The sequence below is a fragment of the Archocentrus centrarchus genome, chromosome 7 (genome assembly GCF_007364275.1).
Source record: "Archocentrus centrarchus isolate MPI-CPG fArcCen1 chromosome 7, fArcCen1, whole genome shotgun sequence".
NCBI lineage: Eukaryota > Metazoa > Chordata > Actinopteri > Cichliformes > Cichlidae > Archocentrus > Archocentrus centrarchus.
In genome coordinates, this window is record NC_044352.1 from 19,642,660 (window position 1) to 19,655,883 (window position 13,224).

Sequence of the window (13,224 nt, forward strand, 5' to 3'; positions counted from 1 at the left end):
ATCTACTTGAGATAAGAGTAGTTCTGTAAGTGTATAAGGATTTTCTTATATATATAGTCATATATATATATTTTTTTTAAATTCTCCTTCAAACCCGTACTTGACCTCATTGCGTTTTCCATCGAAAGGGAAAGTGATATGGAAGATTTAGAAACTCGTTTTTTTTTTTTTTAATCTACTTTATTAGAGAAAAATAGTGACAATACAATCACAAACATGAACTCACATGTATTATGCAACAACGTATGTGATAATAAAGAGGGCTCCAGAAGCCGATTCTTACGGTTATGACGTGATGTTAAACGTCAGAGCCCCGTCTGTTGACCGTGTTCCACCGTTCTGCAATCAACCAGTTAGCCTTGGCTACACTGGAATTTACAGCCTCCAGTTATCCAATCACAATGTACGAGGGTCAGACGCTCGGTTCAGCCATGTTGTGGTTTTGAATAAGGAAGAAGCGGGAGATGTTATTCTTCAACGAGTTTATTTGCAATATATGGTTACGTTTAGGATATATAAATGAGTTAGGGTGCAACTCAAAATGATTTTCGTTTTCCTGAACGCGTCGGTTACGACTTATAGCATTGCTGTTGGAATTTAAACATACTTTCATAAATTAGCCGTGTAGCTAACAACGTTAGCTAGCTGGGTAGTTAGCCTAGTGTGCTAGTTAGACAGCTAGCTAATTGTAAGCTAACTAGCAGGCGGTTTGGTAGTATTCGTGGGAAAGTAAAATGGTATTTTTGAGGAGTGTTAGCTTTTGAAGCGGTCTTATCTAACTTACCCGGTCCGAAAAAAAGCCCATTAGCTTAATTAGGTTTGACTGCATTGGCATTAAAGCTGTCTGAAATCAGTGATAACGGGTTGTGTTTAAACATCGCCGTTATTTCTAAAACTTTTGAGTCATGTTGAATAAAATCTACGAATGGTTAGAAACTAGCGTTGCCAATCTTCGCAATGATGTACCAGCTGCGGAACATCCACATGCTCAACGCACAGCGAGAGATGGTCAGATGAGGAGGAAAAGACCAGTTGAATGGTACGAGCTGAAATATCTTAACTCCCTCTGGTAGCCGAAGGCCAGTATGTTTAGAAACAAAGGTTATTTAATGTCTGCAAGTACAGTGTTTGTTGTGTACCTCGCTGGTCATTTAACCTTTATCTTAAGTTTGGCAAAATTGATGCAGTGTTTTGTTAACGGAATACTATCTATCTGTTTTTCCTTAAGTTTGGAAGATGGCCATAAAATCGACCAAGATGGTTTGGTGATAAAGAAATCACGAATGGGTAAGTAGTAAATCACTTTGTTACATATATAAAGTGTGCGTAAATGTGGAAAGTATAGGTACACGTTGTTTTCTGTTTGAAATGTCTGTAGGAGATCTTATTGATACAGTCAAGAATGCAGCTGAAGGGGTTAAGAATCACAGCTCCAGTGTGGCTACATGGATGAAGAACAATGTAAGTCCTACCTTGAGGAATATACTGCCTACCTCCCCTGGTTTGCCACCTGGAGAACCCCATCCACGGCCCTCCACATCAGCAGCAATTTGGACAGGGAGGCCGGTAAGGCGCAGATATTTTGGGGGTGTCGCTGTCTGTCAAAACACGTATGAATTTTATTTAACTTGTATGTGTTTGGATTTAGATTGTTGACAGGAATTCTCAGAATGAGACATTTGCTGCTCCCTCAACAACTTTGGAGTGGAAAACATCCAAATCTGGTAAGATTAAAGTTTTGCACAAGTTTTTGTATTAACAAAACTTACAGTAATTTTCTCAGATGGGCATATGTGGTGTCCCCATCATGCCACACTTTGGGAATGGCTTTCCAATCCAATCAATTTAGAATAAAACTAAAAAGTTTTAAAGCATGCACTGGGTTTTGGAGGATGTAGCACCAATTAAATTGAATGGCCGTGTTTTCCAGGAGAGTGTGCTGTTGTGAAGTCTTTCACCTTTGTGTCAGAGAATTGTCTAATAACTTTGACATTCCACCATTTATCCTTACTTCTAACTTACTCTATTGTCGCTAATTGGAAATATTTGAACAAATGTGTGTGCTTTGTGATTTATTTATTTATTTTTATACACCATTTCTGCTTTTGTACTACTTGATTAATGAATTGCATGAACACTAATTCCTCAGTAAACTCAAGTTTGGATCCAGAGTGTTTTCACAGTAACACTATTTTCAACAGAAGTGCAAATAATTTTTTTTACAGTAAGTCAAATAGACACATCTGGGAGATGCATTTGAAGCTTCAAGTTTCTACTTTTTTTTTTTTCCATCTACTCTAGAGTGGTTGCGTAATGAGAAGTCCAGTATGGGATCAAAAGTTTGTAGGCGACAAGTGTGCATGAGTCCTGCACATCGCGAGGTGCCAAAAACAAATGGGCACTCGGTTAACTTGCCGCTTTCCATCACCCCCAAATGGCAGCCCCCTCCACGGCTGGGCAGGCCTTTAAGTCTCAGAATGCATGGAGCTCAAAGGTATTCCTTACATTTGTTTTTTTTTGTTTTTTTGTTTTGTTTTTAATAACTCTAACTTTTTTGTGTGTGAATGTGTCTGACGCAAAATATGTCAGCTATATTTAGTGTATATATATATATATATATATATATATATATATATATATATATATATATATATATATTTTATTTATACACTACACTTTGTCTGCAGTTCATTAGGTGGAGGAGGTGCAACAAGTAGCTCCTGTACCAGCATGTATGAAAAGACCTTTCCCATCAAAGTGGTGCAGAGCCCAACGCACAGTACTTCATCAGGCCGCTTACACAAGACCAGGCCCCGCTGCACAGCACAGGAGGTCATTTATCAGAATAGTAATGAAGTGTGTGATTCCTTCATATTTATTTGTTGCATGTCTTTGTATGTTAATGCTGGGTTTTTCCTTTGCTTCAGTCTGTTCGAGAGGAGGAGAAAGAGGTCTACAGGCAGCTTCTGACCATGGTCTCAGCTGGTCAGTCGTCTTATCTTCACAACGGCAGCTCACACACCATTGTGAGGTCTCACAGAGATTTGTACGTATTCAATCGATGCTGTATTGTTGTTGCTAAAGAAATGTGTAATGAGATAAATAAAGGGGGCACAGAAAAGGGTACTGTCAGAATTTAATCACAGGTCAGTCGAGGCCTTCGGAAGCATGAAGGGTAGTTTTTGTATCTGGTCATTCTTCCATATATAACATGGAATACATTTTCATGTGCATTATGCCAGAGACTTAAAAGGAGAGCTTTTTTTTCCTGTCATGCACAACATGATTATTTTTTTTATAAGTAGTAGTAGTACATGAACAAAGATGTAGCTATTGTATGTGAGGGACAGAACAACATCTAAGTATCCCACTTGACTGTAATCAGCCTCTTTACTGAAGCTGTGTCAAGATAAGGGTCTCACTGTAACACTCTACTTGTCAGCACCAGCTTCCTGACCACCAGCCGCAGACTGCTACAGTTCTCTCCTCCAACTGGCTCGGCAGTAGGAGAAACCTCAGAGGGGCCCAGCAGTCCTGGCAGCCCCAGGGAAATTTCTAGCCAGTGCTCCAGCAACCTTCCTAGTCCACTGGGGGCCTCCAGCAAGCCAGGGATCCAGACGTGGTCTCTGGACATGGACCTGAGCTCCAGCAGAGGAGCTACTCTCACATCAGCTCCTTCTCCATCAGCTCTGCAGGATAACTCTTCTCAGGACACACAGTCATCAGGTAAAATTGCTGCATGTATACTTGATGGAAATATAGAGAGCCCGAAAAAAAATTAATGTGAGTGAATTAAATGTTACCTGGTGTTTCTTTAAGGGTTTTAAGCTTGTTTTTTCTTGCAGCTCATGATGGCGACTCCGTAATTATTGTAAGTGAGCAAAAAAGTAGAGAGCAAGACAGCTCGAGGTTAGTGTTCCTTTTTTGGTCAGGTCTGCTCTTTTGTTCTTTACATTTTTTTTATGACAGGCTGCTTCTCAATATATTTTGAAATAATTTGAAGTTTAATACGATTAAACATAATACAAACATGATAAAGATGTCCAAACATTAAGTTGTGTTCTGATTTAGTTTAAAAATAAATGTATGTATAGTAATTATTTCTAGATTTACTGAAAATTTCAGCACAATTAAGTTTCATGTTTACAAAATAATAAATATCGTTGTCTTTACAGTGTGCCATGTTTCCAAGCTGAGTTATGGATCAAAGAATTGTAAGTGTACTACAAAACATGCTGTTATTAACATTAAGTTTGAATAGTGCAAAGAGAAGACATGTTTCCTTTTTTAAATTATTACTATTCTCCCTGTAGGACTAGTATGTATGACTCTCGGGCGAGGGAAAGACGGAGACAGATAGAAGAGCAAGAAGCTCTAGCTGCACAGCTGCTGCGACAGGTGAGTGGTCACCCATGAAATCTTTTGGGTTAAATTTTGGGATGTTCGTTGTTTTTAACTTTCATTGCATTAATTTGATATGTAATTTCTGGTTCTCAGCGCCTGTCTGACGAGGGGCAGCGTAGCCCAGACGTAGAGGTCCGTGTTCGAGTTCCTTTGGAGAAAGAGGTTCCTTTGACTCTTGTGATAGAAGAGAAGCCTTTGGAAGAGAAACCAGAATTCCCTGAACTTACAGAGGTATGGAAATTTTACCATAATTTACTTGCAGGGCTCATCATACATTTATTTAGATGTGACCACAACAGACTCTCACAGGAGAGTATATTTTCGAGCTAGTATTTATCTTTAAAAAGTAAAACAAACTGAAAGGAAAGAGGAACAACATTTTGATGTAGTTTGATGATTAACTGTGCAGGGGTTGATTTTCTTCTATAATCTTCTGGATATTAAGTTCTCTCTGTTGCTTTTGTTAACTTTCCTCATTAAAGCAGGAATTTTCTGATTATTATGCAGGTATTAAATGACTCTTCTTGCATATTGTCAGACAAGTTTTTATTATATATATTTCAATCAAATCCATGTAAAATGTAAGTATTGAGTTACATTTAATGGTTTTCTGCATGTATTCTCTCTCACTTTCTGTTAAGGAAATGGACGCTGAGGTGAACCGGGTGCTGAGAGGAGGTAACCCTCATGAAGTGTTAAGTGAAGGTTTTGGTCTCAGCCTTACACGTAAAGACCTGCAAACCCTCAGCAATCTCAACTGGCTCAATGATGAGGTGTGTATATATTGTATTCAGATTTCTAAAAAAAAAGAAAAAAACAAAGATTTTTGTGTGAGAGTTTTAAGCATCAGATGGGCGTACATTTGGGCTTCCATACAGCATTTGTTTAAAAAAAATATACATTGTTAATTTCATAATGCGCAAGTACACAATCGAGTGTACACTAGTGTATGTCTGGTTAATTCAAACTGTCCTTACTAAATTTCCCAGGTGATCAACTTTTACATGAACCTGCTGGTCGAGCGCAGCAAGGATTCCAACTTGCCATCAGTCAATACGTTCAACACTTTCTTCTATCCCAAGCTGCGCAGCAGTGGCTACTCTGCTGTCCGTCGCTGGACCAAAAAGATGGATATCTTCTCTAAAGACATCCTGTTGGTTCCTGTCCACTTGGGGGTGCACTGGTGCCTTTCTGTAAGTCCCAATGACTGTTGTAGCAACTAAGCTTAAGGTTTAAGCTGAGGAGCTGCATAAACAGGCATACTGTTATGTCACTGTTTTTAACACGTTTTATATTTTACCTGTTTACTAAAACATATTGAGGTTACATGATGATTATAAACTTCAAGGCAAATATTGCAGTTGCACAGGAGACTGTTTAAAAATGGCTGTAATTCCTCAATGGTTTATGCAGTGTTTTGGTTCTTCTCTACTAACTAAAGCTGAAATTCTGAACTTGGAGCCAAAATTCTTGTTAGACCTAACTGTCTAAACAATAGATGGTATGAAAGATGGGCATAGGCTTTTGGTCTGAAGAGTGTAGCCAGTGCAGAAAACACACTTTAAACTTGGATTCTTTTTAATGGCTGCCAATGGGGGGAAAGTATTTGGTACTGTAGAGTTTTCTCACCTGACATCATGTGCAGATTGCTTGAGAGTTGTCTGCCATGTTGGATGTCATACAACCACCGGTCGCAAGGGGAAAAATGTGTATTGTCTGACTGGTTGGTGAGTGGGTTCTGAAGGTTCCTAGCTCTCGCTAGGTGAAATTAGTTGCAAAGAGGGAGCTGCACCAATACCCTCATTGGGATTGCTTTGGTCACTTGGAGATTACTGTGGTAGCCAGTAATTTACATGGAATACGCTGACTTGTCCCCATACACTTGCCAACTACTAGCTGAGCATTAGTAAAACTGCGTGAATGGGGCCTCCTTTTCTTGACTACACATTATCACACCGCAAAAATAGCATACAACTTGATGCCATGTGGGCGCCTGTCACGTGAATGCAAATCCTCACTAGAAGTCTATGGAAACACAACTCTTGGCCCTGACTTCAATAAATGAGTTTATGGGCTCAGTCACTTATTCTAGGTCACATCGAATACTTTGTCAAGTTGTTTGCCAGTCAGATCCACCGTCACTTGTCACATCTGGTGTTTACAACATAGTGTTATTGTTTTTCAGTCATTGAATGTAATGTTTCATGCTTTTTTTTTTTTTTTTTTTTTTGAAAACCAAAAGCATATTGCATATTTGTCATCATAGGTAATTTAAACTCAGCTACAGAAATGCATCTTCTATTAGTGAAATTGCAAACATCTCTAAAATCATATTTAACTCACACATTGAAAAAACCTTTGGTACACCATCTGGGAGTGAATTTGATTTTGCTTTGAGCATTATTTGGTTTATTTTAAAATAACCAAATAATTAAACTTCATCAAGGAGGTACACCAATCAGACATAACATTATGACCAGTGGCAGGTGAAGTAAATAACACTGATTATCTCTTCATCTAGCACCTGTTAGTAGGTGGGGATGTATTAGGGAGCAAGTGATCACTTTGTCCTCAGGCTCAATGTGTTAGAAGCAGGAAAAATGGGGAAGCATAAAGATTTGAGTGAGTTTGACAAGGGCCAAAATTATGATGGCTATATGACTGGGTCAATCCATCAAATTCCTCATCTTCAGTGTCTGAGTTGAACGGCTGGGTGATTTCTGCATCAAGCATGCCGGGTTCCCTCTCGTCATTATCCGAGTCAGTCTCGTTGTTACTGTTTTGTTTTGGTTGCGGCACACAGCAACCATTTAATTGTTAATAAAAGGGGAACTTTTGCTGGCAATCTCTCGCCATCTCCTTCAACGTCTTAACAGACGCTACAGTATATTCTTTATTAATGAGGGTAAAAACAAATAATTTCTTCATTTTATATATAAGCCCTTCATAAATCCTGTGCACCAGTATATTTTAAATATAAGCAAAGAAAAAATATTAAAAAAAAAAAATAGAAATCCCTTTTTGACTCAACACCGGAAACCTGAAAACTCCGCTGTCATCGTGTTTTGTGTACATACAGCGCTCGTACTGCGTCCCTTCATACGCTGTGGCATCGCCCGGACCTCTCTTTGGCACCGAGGGGGACAGCCCTCACACCCCCGGACCTCGATTCGTCCTTCAGTGACTTCTAGTTACTTTTGAGACAGCCCACAGCGAGTTTTGTTGCACAAAAGTTGGCAACAGTGCCAGCCGCTGATCGCCAGATTACGCACAAATAAACGGGCCAGCATAGATGAAAATAGGCCAGGAACATGTAGAATAAAATCCATCATCGTTTTCTGCGGTTTTCTGTGTACGGTTTCTACTTTTGGAACAATGCTTCCACTTCTTGTTGAATTTATCTCCGGCTGCTTTCCACACCTGCTGCGCCGCACTCGCAGCTTGTTCCTGTCTAATATCGTCAGTAGAGTCATTTTGTGAATTTATGATGGCCTATTTTACAGAATTCAATGAGGCGTTTGAACTGATCTGCCAGACCAGAGGAAATATCGCTGCAGCCCACGCAATGGTGCAGTGGTGTGGATTCCTCGGCCATCGGCGGTCAGACGGCAGCGCTCAACTATTTGAAAAGCGTACGCTGGATGTTACCCCCCTCCCCTCTGTGGTACGCTTTGTACGCTCTGGAAAATGTCGATATTTATTAAACATCCCTCACCAAAGTCGCACTAAAACATTTAGACAGATTTTTGAGCGCAGCGTACCACATAAAATTGTTTCAAGGTCAGTAAGCGCAACAAGAATTCATACATAAGGCGCACCGGATTATAAGGTGGTGAAATTTAAGGATTTTAAGTGCGCCTTATAGCCGGAAAAATACGGTAACTGAAATGGCACCACTTGGCAAACATCATCCATGAGACCTTGTTTTCGACAGGTAAAATAACAGAACTATTACTGTACAAACATTAACAAGGTATCAACGCGATGCACTAACTCTCTAAGACAGAGGTCCCAAATCCCCGGGCCGCGAACCAGTACCGGTCCGTGGATCATTTGGTACCGGGCTGCACTTAAAACGTAAATAACTTAGATTATTTCCATTTACGATGTTTTATTTTGCAAAATGGGCGGATTCTCTCCATTACATCTGTCTATGACTCCCTCTTGATGTGTGTCAAGACGCTTGTCTCGGTCACGTGATACGTCACCGCTAAAATTACACCCAAAGCTTCACTGGTTCCCATGCCTGTCTAACAAAATAGGTTGGTTGACCTACATGATGCTCATTTAAATATTTGAGTGCTCAACAAGAGCAGAAAAGTGCCATATAAAAACTAGTCCATTTACCATTTATATTTAGCAACACTGGAGACAGCAATGAGGCGGACCCAGCCATCAAGCTGACACTCTCCGGCGCTCGACACCGCGGCTCTGCAGCCGCGCTCCATGTGAAATCAAAGTTTGCATTGGTGTGTGTCAACTGATACTTAGTGAGGCCGAACCCAGCCAACCCACAAGCTAGCAAAAATGAGTTGCAGAGAAATAAGCTCAGGGTTCACACTGATTCAGTGTTATGGTGATTTGTATTTTTCATGCGCTTTATACAGTAAAAATTGCATAAGTCGAAGTCGCACAAATCGGATTTTTGCTCTAGTCGGATGGCTTCTGCAGGTCCTGATTTTTTTCCTAAAGTTAATTCCAATAAAATCATCACCTAATCAGTCTAGCACTAAAGCCCTCCTCAGCTCCTGTCTGCTCACTTCTATGCATCGGCTCGTTCATGCACAGCTGCACACACTCACAACGCCTGGAGATCACTTCAGTGTCTATATCAGTTCATTTAACCGGAGACAATCATGGCAAGTGCAGGAGGCAAGCATATGCTACAAACTTACAAGCAAACATATGAGATTATAAAATTTGTGGAAGCAAATCCAGAGATGAAGCAGAAGCAATTGCAGCGAAATTCCATATTAGACCCCAAACTGTCGGATATTTTGAAGAATGGATTTTATCTGACTTACACGTCAGATGAAATTCCATGAGCCATTTGAATCCGACTGAGGCCATTTCTACTGTATTTGTGTAATTAGAAAATCACATTTTAGAATGACACGTCGACATTAAAATTCCACGTTGACTAATTTTTGTAGTCAACGTCATCAATTATGTTGACACTGGTGCATCTGACCAGGCCCTATTGGCCTGGTCAGATGCACCAGTGTGATGCTTTGGGCATCACACTGGTGCATCTGACCAGTGTGATGCTTTGGGCATCACACTGGTGCATCTGACCAGTGTGATGCTTTGGGCAATGTTTTGCTGGGAAACCTCGGGTCCTGTCATTACTTTGACAGGTACCGCCTAGCTAAGCATTGTTGCAGACCATGTACACCCTTTCATGGAAACCGTATTCCCCGATTGCTGTGGCCTCTTTCAGCAGGATAATGCATCGTGCTAGACAAACAAATCTGATCCATGGAGGCCCCACCTCGCAGCTGCTTGCAGTTCAACCTCTTTAATGTAGAGATTAATATTCAAAATCTGGATGTAAATATTTGGGGATTTATTATCTATTTTATTTTTATTGTGCAACTTTTTTCAGGTGGTGGATTTCCGCAAAAGGTCCATTATGTACTTTGATTCTATGGGAGGAAACAACGATGAAGCGTGTGAAATATTGTTGTAAGTTTCTGTATCGGATATACAGTATCTTCTGAGAGCTGACTTTGGAGATTGAGGTTTGAGACATTAATTTCTCTTTTTGCACTTTAATTTTGTTTCCCAGTGATTACTTGCAAAAGGAAAGTAGGGACAAGAAGGGCCAAGAACTCAATACCTCAGGCTGGATTCGGCACAGCAAAACGCGGAATGTAAGTCCTACAAATAAGGGCCAAAATTGGTTTCAGGAATTTTAGATGGGATTTCATTATCAGCTTCATAATATAATTTTATCTTCTCTTCTTCTCTTTTTCTAAAAAAACAATTTGTTTTACAGTTGAATCAGGTAGTTGTAGATCTATAAAAGTTCTTGTGTAAAGCCCTTACTAAGCTTCAGGTAGCTAATAGTTTCATAGTAGTGACAGGCTAAAAATGTTAGTAGTTCAGTCTGATTGTAGGGAAGAATCCAGTCTGTAGGGATTTAAAATCTTTAGTATCAGAGTAATGTGTGCTTACAGTGTTGTTTTTATGTTATTGTGAATCTTTTAGAATACTTACACAAGATACACAAGAAAGTGACATCATTAGAGCATGGATGCATTTGAAATTTCAAAAGAAGTTAAACCTCCCCATGTTTAAAATTTGTGAATTTTGCTTGTCTTTGGGGGGAAATAATCAACAAATTGGGAAAGAAACTGAAAAATTAAAAAAAAAATCAAATTAGTTTCTTAGCAGTTTTTAGTGTTAAGACATTTTGTAGATAATGATTGATGAAACTGTCACAGATGTCATTTTACACTATGGGTTCATCAGCAGCTTACTTGAACAATTAAACTTGTGCTTTCTTTCCTTGCTCGTAGGAGATCCCCCAGCAAATGAATGGTAGCGACTGTGGAATGTTCACATGCAAATATGCAGATTACATTACCAAAGACAAGCCAATCACTTTCACACAGGTAGCTGCAGCTAGCATCAACATATCTGTTCAGTAAGAGGTCATGATGGTGGTTTAAAAATGTTTAACCTCTCTGTTCTTATTGACAGAAACACATGCCATATTTCAGAAAAAGGATGGTTTGGGAGATTGTAAACCGTAAGCTGTTGTGATGTGAAGATGGAGATTGTACAGTTGGCTCACACACCATGATGATGGTTGAGCTTTGCTCCCCAGGGAAGACTCACTGATAGACTGTGGAAAAACTTTCACACCAGCTCATCTGATCAGGAACCAGCTCAGCAATTTCCATCCCGTTGAAGCCACTAAGTCCTCAGCTGAAACCAGCTGAAGGGATGTTGCTGGAGCACCAAATCACTGCCTCCAAGTTCTTCTACAGTTTTCTTTTTTTCTTTTTTTGGTGTCAAACAGCAGCTCAAACACTTTGATTTGTATGGCAGAACTGTTTTTGAAATTACACTTATGCAAATCATACTCTGAGGTGCAATGTCCATTACATGTTTTTGTGTTTTTCCCCTCCTTTTGCCTTTATGTTTAAAAAAAAAAAAAAAAAAGCCACAGGCAGTTGTCATTGATTCATTTGCTTTGTGTTATCAGTGATTTGAGCTGTCATTTTGTCAGTAAAAATGTGTTGTAAAACATTCTAATTTCACAAAGACCAAAGTCTTAATTTTTCAGGTTTTCACACATGAATTCCTGACAATGCTCAGACAATCGGGTAGCACACGAGGTTCTCCACATCAGTCTCATTACTAGATATGGTCGGTTTGCTTGAAGCAAGCCTGCCTGGGTAAAGCATTTACAATATTTGACACCCACTGGTTCATTATGAATTCCTCAGTTACCCACTGATTTTCTGTTAGGGGGCTGGAGATATTTGAAGGTCCAGTTCTGACTGGCTTTGACTTTTGTGTTACTGAAAAATTCAGGGCTGCAGCTTGTGTGTGACAACAGCTGTGTGGAGTTTATTTTCATAGTAGGATTTGGGGCAAGAGAATTTAATTTTATCAAGTGAAATAAAATAAGTATTAACATAGTTGATATTTACCTGATTGTTACAGGTAAATCAATTATTACTATTGTTGAAATATCTGAATGTCAGTTTTTTGTGACATTTGATTATTTCTCTATTAATTTAATGTGACACAACCTCAGAGTATGATTTGGTATAAAAACAATGTCTCGCCGTGCCGCCGGATTGCAGGTGTAACCAAACAATTAGCCCGTAAGAGTATGGCAATAGTTTCGCCATTTCCTTATCCAGTTTTCTTGATATTGTAAATTGAGGTTGAAAGTCTATTTTATGTATTTCAGTATCTTTTTGTTCAGCAACTTTTGGGTATATTTAGTATATTTTGAACTCTGTACATAAAACATACGAGCTACAGTGTAAAATACTTTTTTTAAGAATGTATTTCTTATCTATTTTATCTAGAGTCAAGTCTGTTTTAGAAATAAATTCTCATGTATTGTGACCCCCCCCCCCCCTCAAAATACTTTCACATAAACTAATTTCATAATTTTGGAACATAAGCTTGTGTCTTTGCTTGTTGCTTTTAAAAGCTATACAGTACTGTGCTAAAGTATTGAGCCACCCCTCATTTTGCTTCCGAGGAGCCAGACTTGTCATTTTTTTAACTGGTCTTGAGCAGTAGTTCTCCAGGCTGTCCAAAGCTCTTTCAGTCCTTGTATCTGACCATTTTCATAGGAATGTTTGATTCAGTGTTCAGTGACTTTAAGTAAAAAAAAAAATAAAAAATTCAACCATAAACAAGGCACCTAGCCCAAGAGACAAACCATCGTCATGTCTACACATACCCTGTTCTTACAGGTATAGTGTTTTTGCACCAACAAGGTGATTCCAAAAGATCTCTTAGCTGAAAACTTAGAATATCTCAGCATGGTGTGCAGTGTCCTTTTTTTTTTTTTTAAAAAAAAGGAGGAAACTGGACAAGTGGAAGACAAAAGAACTGGCAGGCCTAAAGACAAATCTACAGCAGGTGAACAGTATCTGAAAGTCATGTCCTTAAATAATAAAGATTTGACACAACTTGAGAGATGCATCTAGCCCTTCAGCTGAGCTATCTGCTCACTGAAGCATCATCACAAATGGTCTCAGTGGAAGGGTGGCAATCAAGCCTGGAGAACTATTCCTGAACATTACAGAAATTACAAGAAAACTTCTCTGAGACTGGAATAAAGGT

The 13,224-nt window shown here is 39.2% G+C and overlaps 1 protein-coding gene across 2 annotated transcripts; it reads left to right on the forward strand.

Annotated features, from left to right (window-relative positions):
- The first annotated feature begins 392 nt into the window (after positions 1-392).
- senp1 (SUMO specific peptidase 1) lies at positions 393-11,574 on the forward strand. Of its 2 annotated transcripts, XM_030732634.1 has the most exons (19): positions 393-624; positions 679-1,039; positions 1,229-1,287; positions 1,379-1,566; positions 1,649-1,724; positions 2,302-2,494; positions 2,688-2,832; positions 2,928-3,046; positions 3,443-3,726; positions 3,846-3,909; positions 4,176-4,214; positions 4,314-4,398; positions 4,498-4,635; positions 5,046-5,177; positions 5,394-5,597; positions 10,010-10,089; positions 10,193-10,277; positions 10,926-11,021; positions 11,110-11,574. In XM_030732634.1, exons 2-19 carry the CDS (start codon positions 906-908, stop codon positions 11,170-11,172), a joined length of 2,184 nt encoding a protein of 727 aa, XP_030588494.1. In that variant the 5' UTR covers positions 393-624; positions 679-905; the 3' UTR covers positions 11,173-11,574. The 2 variants fall into 2 exon arrangements, with proteins under 2 accessions (XP_030588494.1, XP_030588493.1); XM_030732633.1 differs by having other exon boundaries at positions 393-1,039.
- The last annotated feature ends 1,650 nt before the right edge of the window (positions 11,575-13,224 follow it).

Bases quoted from the DNA above. Each gene is read 5' to 3' on its own strand.
- senp1 (XM_030732633.1), top strand. From the start codon at position 906: ATGTTGAATAAAATCTACGAATGGTTAGAAACTAGCGTTGCCAATCTT. The intron at 1,567-1,648 runs GTAAGGCGCAGA...GTTTGGATTTAG, and splicing joins CAATTTGGACAGGGAGGCCG to ATTGTTGACAGGAATTCTCA. The intron at 4,399-4,497 runs GTGAGTGGTCAC...TCTGGTTCTCAG, and splicing joins CTGCACAGCTGCTGCGACAG to CGCCTGTCTGACGAGGGGCA.